At 40.9% G+C, this 14,851-nt stretch overlaps 1 protein-coding gene across 13 annotated transcripts in view; it reads left to right on the forward strand.

Annotated features, from left to right (window-relative positions):
* SMARCD3 (SWI/SNF related BAF chromatin remodeling complex subunit D3) overlaps positions 1-14,851 on the forward strand; it is an 81,801-nt gene that overhangs the window by 57,125 nt on the left and 9,825 nt on the right. For all 13 annotated transcript variants that reach the window (XR_015280326.1, XR_015280323.1, XR_015280331.1 and 10 more), the window contains 5 exons: positions 1,441-1,536; positions 2,039-2,140; positions 3,671-3,832; positions 8,081-8,178; positions 13,635-13,770. Coding sequence is in view for 9 of the 13 variants with exons in the window: in XM_086867786.1 (XP_086723912.1) it covers positions 1,441-1,536; positions 2,039-2,140; positions 3,671-3,832; positions 8,081-8,178; positions 13,635-13,770 (594 nt within the window). In the remaining 4 variants the exon portion in view is untranslated. The remainder of the gene's footprint in view (positions 1-1,440; positions 1,537-2,038; positions 2,141-3,670; positions 3,833-8,080; positions 8,179-13,634; positions 13,771-14,851) is intronic.

Here is a 14,851-nt window from a genome sequence, read left to right on the forward strand (position 1 = left end):
ACAGTGGGCATTGCATCTTGTAAAGAGCAGGATAAGAAGGAGAAGGGAGTACTTCATATTCTTAGGGGGTACAACATGATGTATGAATGGTTACAGCAAGGATGGAAGAAACATTTTACCATTATGAAGTCCTCAGAAACCTCAGTGGTGGATTTCATTGTCGTTGGGGAAGGCTGGACTTTCCTAATAAAGGCATCACCTATTTGAATAGACTTCACAACTAAGTATTTATAGGCTAAACAGATGGAGAACATTTATGCATGGAGAGGTAAAGGCTTTCAATCTGTCTGGAGGTAACTGTACATGAATCAGAGTCTTGCCTGGAGGAGGAAGTGGTGACAAAGTGCAACATCTGTGAATTGAAGTTAGATAAATTCAGTTTAGAAATTGGAGCATATTTTTAAATAAAGAAAAAGATTCTTTATTAGAACAACATAGCTTTTCAATTACCAGCATTTTAAAATAAAATACTGTCTGCATTAAATACAAATAAATAAATTGGAATCTTGTGGCCTGTATTCTGTGGAGAGTCAGATTAGGTAATGATAGACCTTCTAGTTTTTAATACAGACATTATGAGCTGTGCAGTAAACAACAAATAGTGGTAATTAAATGAAAATAAAAAAATTGAAATAGTTTTGCTTAGTGTATGACCAGTTATGCAGAATTTACTGTAATCCGATAAATCAGACCAAGAAATAATCATTCATCAAAAAATCCCAGGCTGTTAAGAGGAAGGTATACAGAGGACTTAGGATCATAGAATAGTTTGGGTTGGAAGGGATCTTCAAGACCATCTCATTCCATCCCAAAGGGACACCTTCCACTAGCCGGTGTTGCTCAAAGCCCCATCCAGCCTGGCCTGGAACATTTTCAGGGATAGGGCAGCCACAGCAGCCTGTGCCAGGGCCTCACCACCCTCTGAGTAAAAAATGTCTTTCTTAAGACCAGTCCAAACCTACCGTCTTTCATTAAAACCTTTGCCCCTCACCCTGTCACTACAGATCTTGGTAAAAAGTCTCCCTTGATCTTTCTTACAAGTTCCCTTTTAAATACTCCCTAGAACCTGTGTTTCTCTGGGCTAAACAACCCCAGCTCTCTCAGCCTGTCCTCACAGGAGAGGTGCTCCAGTCCTGAGATATTTTTTATTGCCGTTCTCTGGACTTTCCTCATGGATGTCATATTCACCTTACAAGCCAGTCCTTTTCAATAATATAAAGAGTCAAGGAGATCTTCCCTAAAGTGTGCACTGTTCCTTGTGTGTACTCTTGAGATTTTTGCATCTTACCCTGTGTTTGTCAGAGGGAGAACTCAATTAAATTGATCACACTTTCAGTTTATATGGGATTTAATGTGCAAGACAGGGAGACTAAGAAGAAAGTCTAGGACACAAGCTAATAAATGCAGCCTTACACATGTCTGGTTCTTCTGCTTGTACAGCTCAGCAAACAGAAACGGAAGTTTTCATCTTTTTTTAAGAGTTTGGTTATTGAACTGGACAAAGATCTTTATGGACCTGACAATCATCTTGTGGAGGTGAGAAGGCTGTGCACCCTTTGCATACAAACCACTGGCACATATAAACACCTGGTGCCTATTGCCTCCCTTGTTTAAGAAACCTTGTATTCATTACCTCACTGAAGATATTTCCAAAGTTTTCAAAATTCCATTCTTCTTAAGAGAATATATATATAGTGTGTGTGTATATATATATATATGCATATATACTGATATGTATCAGTACATCTTAGAACAGAATGTATGAAAAGATGAAAATATTGTGCACATTTCTCCTAACAAGTAAAGTATGTTAACAGCAGAGAAGATTCTGCACTAAAACTGAATTGAAATTACTGGGGGCATGTAGGTGGGGGGGAGTGTTGTGGTTTGGTTTTCTCGTTGTCGGGTTTCTTTTTTAGATTGCCAGATCTTCAGAAAGTTTGTATTTGTCTGATTCTGGCATGGTGTGCTGTGCAAGATGTACCTCGATGGACACCAGTGAAAAAAAGGCCAACAGTTTTCCTTTTCCCTTTGTTAGTGGCACAGAACTCCCACGACCCAGGAAACGGACGGCTTCCAGGTGAAGAGACCTGGGGATGTCAGTGTGCGATGCACATTACTCCTCATGTTGGACTACCAGGTCAGTGCACTGCTTTTATCCTGGAAAATCCAGCCAATGGGACCGAGTGCAACCGAGCAAATTCATCTTGTCACACACCTCAAAACCCAATATACTTGGACTTGCAGTGTCACATGGTCCCTTGAAGTTAGAATGATACCAAACCGACAGATTATTTAAAATTTAAAGGGGACAAATCAAGTGAATTTCTAATATAGTCTAGCAAAATATTGGTCTTGGCATTATGATAATTAGCATTTTTATTGCCCACCTGCAGAAAAAATACCCATTTCTCCTCTAGCTTCTTAGAGACTAGTCAGATAAGTTGCACACAAGTTACACGTATGTTTCTTTAAAAAAAATTCAGAGGAGAAGCTTTTGCTAGTGGTACCTGAAGTGGCTGTATAGCTGTGGCAGCCTTACCTTTGCACGAACGATGGACGCTGCAGTTGTGAAGATCACTAATCTGACTGAAACCATCCCGAGAAGAAATGTTGCTGTCTTAAGGAAACTGTTAAGAATGCACTGCTGCGAGTAGATGGGATCCCCCTTTTCAGTGACAGTTAAGGCTCAGATGCATTTTGATGGTGCAACTTTAAGAAATTGTTCTCTGCCATTGTCTTTTGCCTCCAGGCAAATAGCATCTATTCAGGATATAGACACTTCATTTTATGTTAACAGAGAGAAAATTTTATTACTTTTTAGGGAGCACATGGGCTAACTGAAATACTGATACAAGCAGCAAGTATTTTTACTATTAAGACAGTATAATGATGTTTGTTATGCTCACCATTATTATAAATTTATGCTTTAAAATAAATGTTCTTTTATCCTTAAGTCTTGATTTGTTATAAAGATAGCTTTGGGTGACTTGCCACCCATCAGAGTAATCCTTACTTAATAATGTGGTGAATACTAAACCTGAGTGAGTACACACTTGAAGAAGCATCAAATTCCAGATTATCCAAGGAATTTATGCTGCAAGAGATGAAGAGCAGGGAAGTTGAATTGTATTACTGATATCAGGAAAAGAAATAAAATCCATTGACTGGTTGTGGTTGGGTAAGTGTTTTGGTGTGCACCAGAATGGTGGGAACATGCCTGAATAAACAGATTTCCCAGACAGTGTGTTGATGTGAGACAGCAGTTACTAGCAACTGTGGAAGTGTCATCCTGCCTTCCTTCTCTCTCTCTGTGGTTAACTTCCAGTACTTCAGAGGAAGGGCTGTTCTTTTTCTTCTCTCATTCCCAAAAGTCAAATTTTGTATCAGTGTTGAAAGGGAAAATTCTCCCTGAGTCTTTGTGCAAGTTTTTATTGTTGGGAGCATGTGCTGTAGGTTGTCTCTGTGCAAAGCACAGGTACAATGTCCCACTTCCAGAGCACCAATGGTGGGACGCAAAAATACAGATTTGTATTTTTGCAATCTCTGCCACTGAATGGGATGCTTCTCCTAAGAAACAGAGGTCCCCCGATAGTTAAAACTGAAACTTCATACTTGTGTATTTGTCTGCTTTCCTCTGTATTGCCACCTCCTTGGCTTTCTGTTCCAGCCTCCCCAGTTTAAGCTGGACCCACGGTTGGCCCGTCTGCTGGGGATCCACACACAGACACGCTCAGCCATCATCCAGGCTCTCTGGCAGTACATCAAAACAAACAAGCTGCAAGACTCTCACGATAAGGAGTACATTAACTGTGACAAGTACTTCCAGCAGGTAACTCTTTTTTGGCCTTAGTAGCTCTTTAGAAGCAAAATGTAACATCCAGCCACAAATTTGGGATGAATGAAAATGACTGATTTTTATTTTCCCTTAATGATTTACGGTATCCTCAGTACCGAATGGCTTTTGGCAGCCACTACAACAAATATCATTAACACCTTCTCCATGTGGCAGTGTTGTCAAAACCTCCTACATCTGGTCATTCAGCACTCCCACAGAAGTGGTGGCCTTTCCAGGAAGAAGGACTTCTGTACTGATTTGATGGGCTTTTTCCTCCGTTGTATCATTTTATGCTAAGAAACATAACCTGCTGATTCTGATTGTCAAATCATATGTAGACCTGTTTTCTTTCTTTTTCCCTGTTTAGGAAGGAAGAAGACATGGAAGATGTAATTAGAAAAGCTGTTTTTATTTAAATCTTCTTCAGATAATGAAATATCCTTAATGATCTGCATGATGTTTTGAAAATAGCATGTAAAGACTTTTTGTCTTTCACAGTGACCTCTAGAATTAACCAAGAAGGCCATGTAAAAGCATCTCCACTCTTTCTGTAAATATGACTATCAAGTGTTTTTTCAAAAGTAATGTTAACTGAACTATCACTGTCTTACCTGGCTTTGTTGTTCAGGCTCACATGACTTACTGTGAAAGTAATTGAAAGTAGAGTTTGTGACATACTTCTGTGTAAGGAAAGTACTGCCAATTAGAATGAATGAAAATGTAGCAAGCAGTGAAGGTAAATGTTGTGATGAAACTTGTGTCCTGGTTTTCAAGTTTTTATTTTCTGTTATAAATTTGCCCTACAACAGTTCAAAGTAGCCAATGCTTGAAGTAAACTTAAAGACACCTTTGCACATTTGAAAATACAAAATGCACTAAAATAATTGTGAGATTCATGGGTATTTTTAGGAATATAGAACCAAAGTGATCAGGATTATGTAATTACTCCCTTGTTTGTTTGGGTTTTGGTTTTTTGAGAATTGCAGCAGTCTTTTTCACAAATAGTGAAAACTCCATATTAAAATAATATAAGAATTTTGGCAAAATGACAATTCTGTTTCTTCTCTTGGTTAGATTATTTGATTTCCATTCTTTATTTATCTATAGCCAATTTAGACTGAGTTTTGTTTCTGCCAGCCCAAAGAGGAAATGGGAAAGGGGAGGCGAAAAACATTTGAAAAATCATGGGCAGAAAGAAAAAGGTAAAAAAGGAGTAATTTTTTCTATTTTGGTCAATAATTACAGTCCATCAACTAAAACTGGCGGGTGACAAATTGAAAACAAACAAAAGGACTCCAGCATATTTAAGCTTCAAAACTCCTTGAAATAGAACCTCACAAATGATAAAAGTGTATATAGACTCCAAAAGTGACAAACCAATGGATGAAAAATCTTGGGCTGTTTTAAATGCAAAGCTGAGGAAGTTGGGAGAGTTTTTTTGGGAAGAACCAATATATATTTCTCCTGTTCTTAGATTTTTCCTTTAGTATCCACTTTTGGCCACTGCCAAGGGCCAAAATAAGATATGTACATATCTTAGTTTTAGTAAGCAGGAGGGCCGTATCAATTTTATTTATTTAACTTTCAGTTTAGAACTTTGTTAGAATAAGAACTTGTTGAAGCTATTTTCTTGTGCATCTCATTAGAGACTTATTTGCTCTTGGGTCTCCTTTGTCTTAGAACTCTGCAGGAATGCTATGATACGTGACAATTATCCTCTCACAGTAAGAAGATGAATCAAGTGAGAGAGTTGGGAAGTAGCTGATTGCTTTTAGGGAAGACTGAATCTCACACCCTGCAAGAGCTGGCTAATCTAGAATAGTTTCATAAGAATTCAGTGCTTGCACAGATTTAAATCATAAGTGGGATTGTTTTGAGTATTTTTGTTTTCCTTAGGTCTCTGTCCTAATTAGCTGATCTTGCTTTCAAAACTGATGCTACTACTTAGGAATCTGAATCCCCTTACAATAAATGAAGTATTTTATGATGAAGTTTTTTGGTTTTTTCACTAATACTCTCAGGTTGAGATATGGAAGGCAAAGGAATTTGCCTTCCAGTCTGATAATATTTTGTAGATTCTATAGTTCTAGCCATGTAATTCCTGAAAGAAAAGCGTTGTCCTGGCTGGAAGTGTGTGTATCACTCAGGGGAGCAGTACATCTGCTAACAACCCTAATGCACGGGTGCCTCTGGCATTCCCCTTGACATACTGATCTCATTTGGTATGCCAGCTTTTCTGCATCCTGCACAGCTGTGTTGTGGTTATGTCTAAGAGCACAAGACAGTACAGACTAAAAAATTATAACTGAATGAGTTAGCTGACCCACCAGGATCACTGTAGCCAGAGAGGCTTTCAGAACTTAACTTAGTTTAGACCACCAGCTCCAGTTAGGCAGGAATGTGAGAAGCTTTAGGAAAATTCCACCCACCCCCAAGTTTCCAGCCTCCCATCCTCCTCTCACTAATTAATGTGTGTCCTTGATCCATTTTCCCTTCTTAAAGTTCTTGTTACTCTGACATGCATCCATGTTAGGAGTTTGACATGAGTGTTGAGCCAGTGGTGACAGCAGATGGGATGGAGCCAGGTGTGGAGAGAATTTGAGTGGGAATTCCACAGTCCTCTCTGTCAAGTGCCAGATTTCAGAACCCAAATAAGGAGTGAGCTGCAGACTCAGTAGGTTTTGTTGCTTCCTTGTTCTTCAGAAACTAGCTGGCTGAATTCTGGATGTGGGCAATTAATGACACAGGTTTTAGAGCCAATGAAGACAGATCCTTTTCTGTTCAAAAACAATGTTTATATCAGCAGGCAGATTTGAAATCCACTGTGTTACAAGCAAATGCAAGAAAAAAGGTTCAAAGGTATTTCAAAAGCAATAGAACCTTGCAAATTGCTCCTGGAGCTGGCTCCTAGGTATTTCTGCTGCCAAAGTCACTTGAGAAAACTGTGAATTTCAAAAGATACCCTATCTGAGAAACCAGAGCATCTGACTTTGTATGTCTGTTCTAGAACCAGAGAGTCTTATTTTCAGCCCTGCCGGCATCCTTTGTCTCTGGAGCTGCAAAGGTTGTTTCTGTTTATAGATACAATACTATGAGTAGTGTATCTCTTCTGTCAGGTGAAAATAGTTTCCCTAAGAGGCATTTGCATAGGCCTTTTTGGGCCTATGCCCAAATGCCAATAGCATTTTTACAAACTGCCTCCACATGAGGGCACATTTTAAGGCAAATGTTAATATAGGGAAAGTTCGGGTTTGTATTTTTTAAGGTCAGTTTAAATGGAGTATCTTTGGAGAAAAATGTGTTTGTCTGTTCAGAGCATTAAAAATCACAGTAGGAAACAAAGGCTGTAATAATTATATTTCTGACAGCTCCAGGTGTAAAGAGTGTTGTTTCTATATTCATGGCAATGCACTTCAGTTGTCCACAGAAAATTTCCAAACTCTACAGCTTTTAACCCATTCCAGAATATTTATATTTCCCCCCTGAATTCAGCAGAAATTCATTGTGCGATTTTCAGAGTTGTCCTGTACAGAGCCAGGAGTTGAACTCAGTGACACTTGTGAGTCCCTTTCCACCTAGAATATTCTAGGAGTCCATGATTCTATTTAGCTTCAAGACCATAGCAAAGAGAAAGTAACCATAAACCATTATTTGGAAAGGGGTGGATCCCTCTCAAGGGGCTGTTCAGGCTTTGGTTAAAAATAAATAATATCACATTGATTTCATTTTCTGCAATCCTAAAAAACCCACAAATTGCAAATAGTTTTAAAATCCAGAAATGTTTTCTTGTATTTTTCTGTAGCACAAAATATTGCAGAAAACATTCCTTGGGAGGAAAAAGGCAAACTGGTTTTGGGTTTTCTCTGGTAAAAAAATACAATCATTTTCTTTACAATATGCTGCTGTAAACCCTCAATAAGAGAGAGGGAGTATCTGCTTCTCTCTAGTCATTGATACAGTTGATCCTCATATCCCAGTAAAGTGTCCAGTTCCCTCCAGCAGCTAAACCAAAATTGAGACACCTGAAATTGTCATGACCTGATGGATAATCTGTAAACCCAGAAAAAAGTACAGGGACAGAAGTGACCAAAAATTTAACCTGTTCAAGGAACCTGAATTGCAGGTTTCAAAATCATCTTCCGTAATTGCCTCAGTTCTTTGTGAGCTGCAGGTTTCTTACTTTCTCATTTAAGTGCAAGATAGGCTTTGGACAAACAACTTTTGTTGTTTATTGTGTTCCAGATCTTTGACTGTCCACGGCTAAAGTTTTCTGAAATTCCTCAGAGACTCACTAACCTACTGCTGCCACCAGACCCAATAGTGATAAACCACATCATCAGGTAAGCTGGTTGGTCAGCTCAGCACTGTCATGTGCAAAACACTCATTAGATAAAGTACAGAAAGAGCTGCAGTAGCTGTAGAGGCCAGAAACCAGTTTTTACAACTTCCAGGTGAATACCCTGGGCTTTGTTGTGTGTTTGTTCTGTGTGTCATTCTAGTTTGTATAATTCTGAATTATTTTCACTAGCATGACACCAATTTTCTAAGAGTATGAAAAACAGCTTTTATGTTTACTAGAATACCATTGAGAGAGTTGGTTGGGCTTTTTTCCTAAGGAGAGAGGAATGAAAATTTGAATCCACAGAAAGAGATAAAAAATTGACATGAGGAATTGTACATCATGGGCAATCATTCTAATCTCCTGATATATTATGTAAAATGTACATCAGCATTACGATTTCAAATGCAGAGCCAGTCCATGCATGCCTTGTTTGGACTGGGTTAGCTCTTTGACTATTAGTCTTATCCTGAGAATGACAAGGAGTCAAGAGATCTCCAGAGATTAACAGCAAAGAATGCGTGGATTCAGAGCAGGTCATTGGGACTATGATACTGAGCTCTCGTGTCTTTGTCAAAACAGTTGTCTTTGTGGCACAGCAGATGAAACACAGCTTGCAGCTCTCTAAGGCTCTTCCAGCATGTGCCTTATTTAAGTGACAACTGTGTACATGGAGGAGTGGGATAAAGAGGCTTCTGGGGATTGCAACTTTACTGTTTGTATATTTCAATCCTTCCCAAGATTCTTTGTGGTCAAGATCAAAACTCTGATTCTGGGTGTTTAGACATTATTATTACTTAAGTTACTGATTTGATTTCCTACAGAATATATTTTTATGCAAATGTTTCTGAATTTGCTTAAAATTTGGCTCTTTATTTTAAATTTGTAACATATGTAACACGTTTAAATATTACATAGGCTATGAAAATAAAATTTGCTTTTTGATTAATTTGAATATATCAAACAGAGAGTAATGAAAAAGTAGCTTGGTGGCCATGCAGATTGAGAGCTGTGTACGTACGTGGGGCACAACTCGGTGACCTGTCTGATGGACCACAAAAAAACTGAGGTCCTCAGAGATAGATAGTCATTGCTTAGAGAAAAACGACAAGAAACTGATGATTATGTTTCCAGGGGCAGAGAGATGACAAAAGGTACTGGAGGGAGTGGTTTTTGTCAGGTACCAGCTAAAGAACAGGTGTGTGTCACAGAGCTACAGCTTTGTGCCTAGCAGCGTTCTCTGATACACTCTCTGATACACTGTGTGCACCACACAGCACCTGATAACCTTAAACAGTACTGATGTAACAGTGTGGAAAAAGAAAGAATTCATTTCCTGGGAACAGGCAGTTCACTTCACTTTTGCAGTGAAGTCTTCACAGTGTTGGGTTAAGCTAAAATAAATCTGGAAGCCTGTCACTGAATTTGAAGAAAATAAGTGATTTTTAGACTCGTAAAGTTGCAGAATAATTTATACTAGAAGGGATTGCTGGTGGTCATTGAGAGTTCCCCCATCCAAACTCAAATCAGGTTCAAAGTCTATCCAGGATACTTAAGGGCCTGGTCCAACTGAACTTAAAACAGGGTCTCACACGTGCTCTGTCCTGTCGCCCTGCATTCAGTTTTTTGGAGTGAACGTAGTCAGCCACTAAAACAATATGCCAACTGCCTGTCCTGGCGTAATCAGTACATCTGCTCATCCTCTCTCCAGCAGGGCAGGGGGAAGTGTTGAAAAGGTTACAGGGAGAGAAAGACAGTATACAACAAATGGTGATGATGACGATGATGATGTGATGGTGATGGTGATGAACAAAATCCAACACTACAAGGAATACAGATGAAAACTATTGCACAGCACCAACTGACTGATGCCCAGCCAGACCCTGAGCAGTGAACACCTGCCCCAGTCTCCTGCTCACTCTGGTGCCACATGGTTTGGAATATCCCTTTGGTCAGTTGGGGTCAGCTGTCCCAGCTGTGTTGCTTCCTGGCTCCTTGTCCACCCCCAGCCTCCTCGCCGGCGGGCAGCGTGAGGAGCTGAAAAGGTATCAACACGCTGTTAGCAGTGATCACCAATGATGAAAACATGTCTGTGTGACCAACTGTTTCCAGCTATTCTGGTTTAGGGCAAATTTTGGGACGAAACCTCTGAATGGCATCCCACCTGAAAAGCAAATTCAAGCGGCCCTTCCCCTAACTGGTTCAGGAAAAGATTTCCTTAGAGAAAAGTGAAAAAAACTGTTTATTTAACAAGCAAAGTATTCACAAGCATAAAAAAAAAGAGAAAATAATAATATTAAACAATAAAACCTCTCTCAATTCTAAAGAGAGGGCAAATTCAGAAAGTCCTTGTGGGGTGTAGCTTGGCTCACTCACCCTCTTATCAGTCCTACTTGCTCTGAAAAATGCCACGTCCCAGACCCTGGTGAGCCACAGATGTGAGCTCCTGGTCTTTTTCTGGGTTTTCAGTCCAGAGCAGGCTTGAACAGTTCCAAGAAAAAGAAAAAGCCACAGTCCAGGGAACTTCTCTGCCTCAGCTAGTTAAAAAAAACTAAGTAAAAAGCAAATGAGAGCTCTCTCCCACTCTCTGTGCTGCAGACAACACAGTTTGTGAGAGAGAAATGCAGGGGAACAAATGCAGTTTCGCTGCAAACAAACTCTGCACTTCTCTCTGGTTCCGTTTGCTCTTGGAACCAGTCTTAAAGGTGCAGAACATCATATCCAGTGTAAACAGAATGGACAACTGGGGATACAAGCAACAAACATGTAGTCACCCCAGGACACCAGCACAAATTCACAACACAGCCTCATACCAGCTACTATGGAGAAAATTAACTCTATCCCAGCCAAAACCAGCACACTACTACAGGGAATTTTTCATTACTAGTGATTGTAAATAAAAGTGCTCTTAATTCAGATAAATCCTCAGGCCTGTCTTTTACAGGAATATCAAGTAGATCACAATTATTCATTCTAGTTTTAGAGGATATGCACAGAGAGAAAAATGTGAAGTATTCTAAACTAATTCTAGAAATTATAATAGTATTGTAGCATCACGCTCTAGGAACCTTTGAAAAAAAGGAAGAAACAATGCAATGCACTGAAATGGACATAAAGTAGAGATGAACAAAAAGTGTGATCTTGACAAATATTTTAAATACCAGGTAGACTCAAACCTGCAGAATGCAATCAAAAATACAGATTCTGTAATGGTTTCTGATTCCCACAATACTGAATGCATCAAATTTAAAACTGGTAGAAGTCAAATCTCACCTGACCTCAAGCTAGAAGTGGAGATTTTCTTGACTTGCACTTCTAATTGCAGTTGATGCAACTGAAATCAGAGGCACAAAGAAGAACCTCTGTGGGATTTCCATTTCTGCAAAGAAGCGAGACGTTTTCCACTCTATTAAAGAATACAAGCAGACTGCAAAGCATAGCTCTCCAATATTCTTTTCATACAAACAGGTTATCTCTGGCTTCCCCCTTTTTGACTACCATCATGACTTTTTACAAACCAATTCCTTATAGGGAGTGAATTGCCCATGCTGCAGTGAGTTTCTGTTGCCTCTCACTCACCCTAATGTCACGCAGCTCCAAGGGGAGGCTGGTCCTGTCTGTGCTTCAGCAGTCCGTTTGTCACATGCTCCCAGGGAATCTCCTTTTCCCTTTTGTTCTCCAGGCTGGAGAAGCTCTAGCAGCTTCTCTTGGCAGGTCTCTGCTGCAGCCCCCAGCATCCTACTGTGCCTCTGTGGGCCTCGCTCCAGAGTGTCACATCTTTGTGGTCCTGTGCCCACCAGTCCAGATCCAGTTTCACCAGCGTGGCGTAGCAAGGAGGAGCCTCTTTGCTGGCTTGTGGCAGCACCTGCGCTAATACAGCCCCTTTTGCAGCTGACCTTTGCCGTGGCTGCCCTACCCCACAGACTCCTCCTGCACTTGTTGTCTGTCCATCAGGGCCCCCGAGTCCTCTCCTGCCAACCTGTCCCCCTGCACGATGTCATTCTATGCCAGGAGCAGAGCTTTTCCCGTGCTGAACTTTACTGTGCTGAGGTGCCATTGTGTTTCTGCAGCCCATCAGGGTCCCTCTGTCCAGCCCTGCTGCCCTCACTGACTTGGGCTCAGGACCCTGGGAGGCCTGAGGACAGGACTCAGCCAGGAGCAATGGAGCCAAAGACAACGTGGAGCCTTCTCTGTGGCTTTTGACACGAGTGGCAGAGCCAGACCCAGACCTGAGTTTTCCCTTAGCTTCCCTTCTGCTGCTCATCTTCTTGCAGGCTTCCTCACAGCATCACAGATTCTCAGAATGTTTGAGGTTGGAAGGGGCCTCTGGAAGTCATCTGGTCAAATGCCCTTCCCTGCTCAAGAAGAGCCACCTGTAGCAGGTTGGCCACCCCCATGTCCAGATGGCTTTGGAGTGTCTCCAACATGGGAGACTCCAGGCTGGGGTAACAGCAGATGGGCTTTGAGGGTATTTCTGCAACTTGAGCTATTGCTTGGTCACCCTTACAGGAAAAATGCATTTCCTGGTGTTCAGATGGAGCCTCCTGTGTTTCAGTTTGAGCCAACTGCCTCTTGTCCTGTCACTGGGCATCACTGAAAAGGTCCTGGCTCTATCTTCTTTAAACCCTCCCTTCAAGTTTTGGTAAGTTCCCTCCCCACCAGCCTTCTGTTTTCTAGGCTGAATAGTCCCAGACCACTCAGCCTTTCCTCAGCTGTGAGATTCTCTAATGTCTTAATCATCTTCGTGGACCTTTTCAAAATTCTCTCCAGGAGCTCCATGTATCTCTTGCACTGGGAAGCCCAGCACTGAACACAGTACTAGAGGTGTGTCCTTACTGGACTTGAGAATAGAGAAGGATCACCTTCCTCCACCTGCTTACAACTCTACTAGTGCAATTCCATCTCTGGAAATTCTACCACTCCCCCAAGTCTGTCAAACTCAATTACATCCTGAGCAATTTTTTTTTTTAAGTACCTACTGAAGATGCACATAACCCATACATTTTACAGATAGGGTTGAGAAGCCAGGATTTTTGTATTACAAGTGACAGTGATTGAAGTCTGATTTACCAAATACTGAAGACTGTTTTCTTGTTAAGAAACTTAAGTCTAACAATAAAGTAAGTGTTAAGTCTAAACACTGGCAAGCTAAATATAAATTTAGGGCAGGACAAGCCAAAGAATGATACTGGTATTTAGTGTAACAAGTCTCAGGAGGATGTTAGAAATTAAATTTGATGATCTGGGCAAAAGCTCCAGCTCAAAAGTCTTTGAAATCTGACTGACAAAAGATGAGAAAATATACTAGAATATGAAAATATATAAAGATACCCTGTTCTTAAACTTTTTCACAGCATCTGCAACAGGCTTTATTGTAGAGTGAATTCTGGGGCTGGATGGAAATTCATTCTGATTTATTATGGCAGTTCTCATGATCTTGTGTTATACTCTCTATAGTGTTGACCCCAACGATCAGAAGAAGACGGCTTGTTATGACATAGATGTAGAAGTTGAAGACCCATTAAAGGGCCAGATGAGTAGTTTTCTTCTCTCAACAGCTAACCAACAGGAAATAACAGCATTGGATAACAAGGTATTAGCCCAAGAGTAAAGTATCCCATGGTACATGTACTCATTGTGTAGCTTCACATGTGTTTTGTGTCATGTGTCAAAGACAGTAATGTTGTGAGATGGGGACTTGTTAAGGGCATGTGCTTTCAAGGGATCAATCAGCCAAATGCAGTGGGAGTACATCATTGTGAATGGCATTCCCATTTAGGATTTGATACTAGGCCTGACGTGGTTGTTGAGGTGGTGGAGTTTCACAGGTAGTGTACCGAGTCCCCTGATACTTGAAAACCACCAGAACTGTATGACTAACTTTTTATTGAGAAGTCATGATATCTTGCTAAATTACAAAGCCAAAGCTAGGAGAATCTCATAGTCAGGTGTGGGTTTTGTACTAACTGCAGAATGGCTCTCTGCATTAGGTGGAAACATGGAACATGCATGGCAGGAAAATCACTTGGCGCGCTTGGGCAGTTTTAAGTGTCAGTGGAAGAGGATCATGTGCGCTTCAAATAATAATATCTATCTTAAGGCAGTAGTGGGTTTTACAGGCTGTTTTAGGGGTTCATGTCCTAGGGGCTGTTAGCCAGTTCTGGCATGTGTCAATGGCTGATTTGGATTGGTAAGGGATAAACAAAAATGCCTTCTCAGAACAAGGCCCAGGTTCTCTTTGTTTACTCCTAATACAAACAAATATGTTAAACTATGGTCTTCATGCAGTTTTAAACGGGGTCTGGGTGGCAGCAATGCAATGGATTCTGGCAGCTGTTGCAGTGTCTTTGCTGTCAGGCTCTTAAGGCCTGTCCTTTTCAGCTGCTCAGTCAGTTAGTTCCCAGTCTATGTAAGCTTGCAAGCAGCATGCATAGGGTTATTCTGCTTCCAGTCCCGCTCACCTGCTCTCCTGTCTGTGTCTACTCCTTTTTGAATATTTGCTGCAGCACAGGGCAAGCTGTGATCAGTGAAGTTACTGAAGTCACTTCAGGGTGAGTAGACATGGGCTGCTCCTCTTACCCTCTGTGCATTGCATTGCTGTGCTGCCATGGAGTCTCCTCCTGGGAATTTGGCGCACGCCAATGGAGTTCACTGAGTGCAACTAGAGCATTTTG

Source organism: Cyanistes caeruleus, chromosome 1 (assembly GCF_971803275.1).
Source record: "Cyanistes caeruleus chromosome 1, bCyaCae1.hap1.1, whole genome shotgun sequence".
In the NCBI taxonomy this organism is placed as follows: Eukaryota; Metazoa; Chordata; class Aves; order Passeriformes; family Paridae; genus Cyanistes; species Cyanistes caeruleus.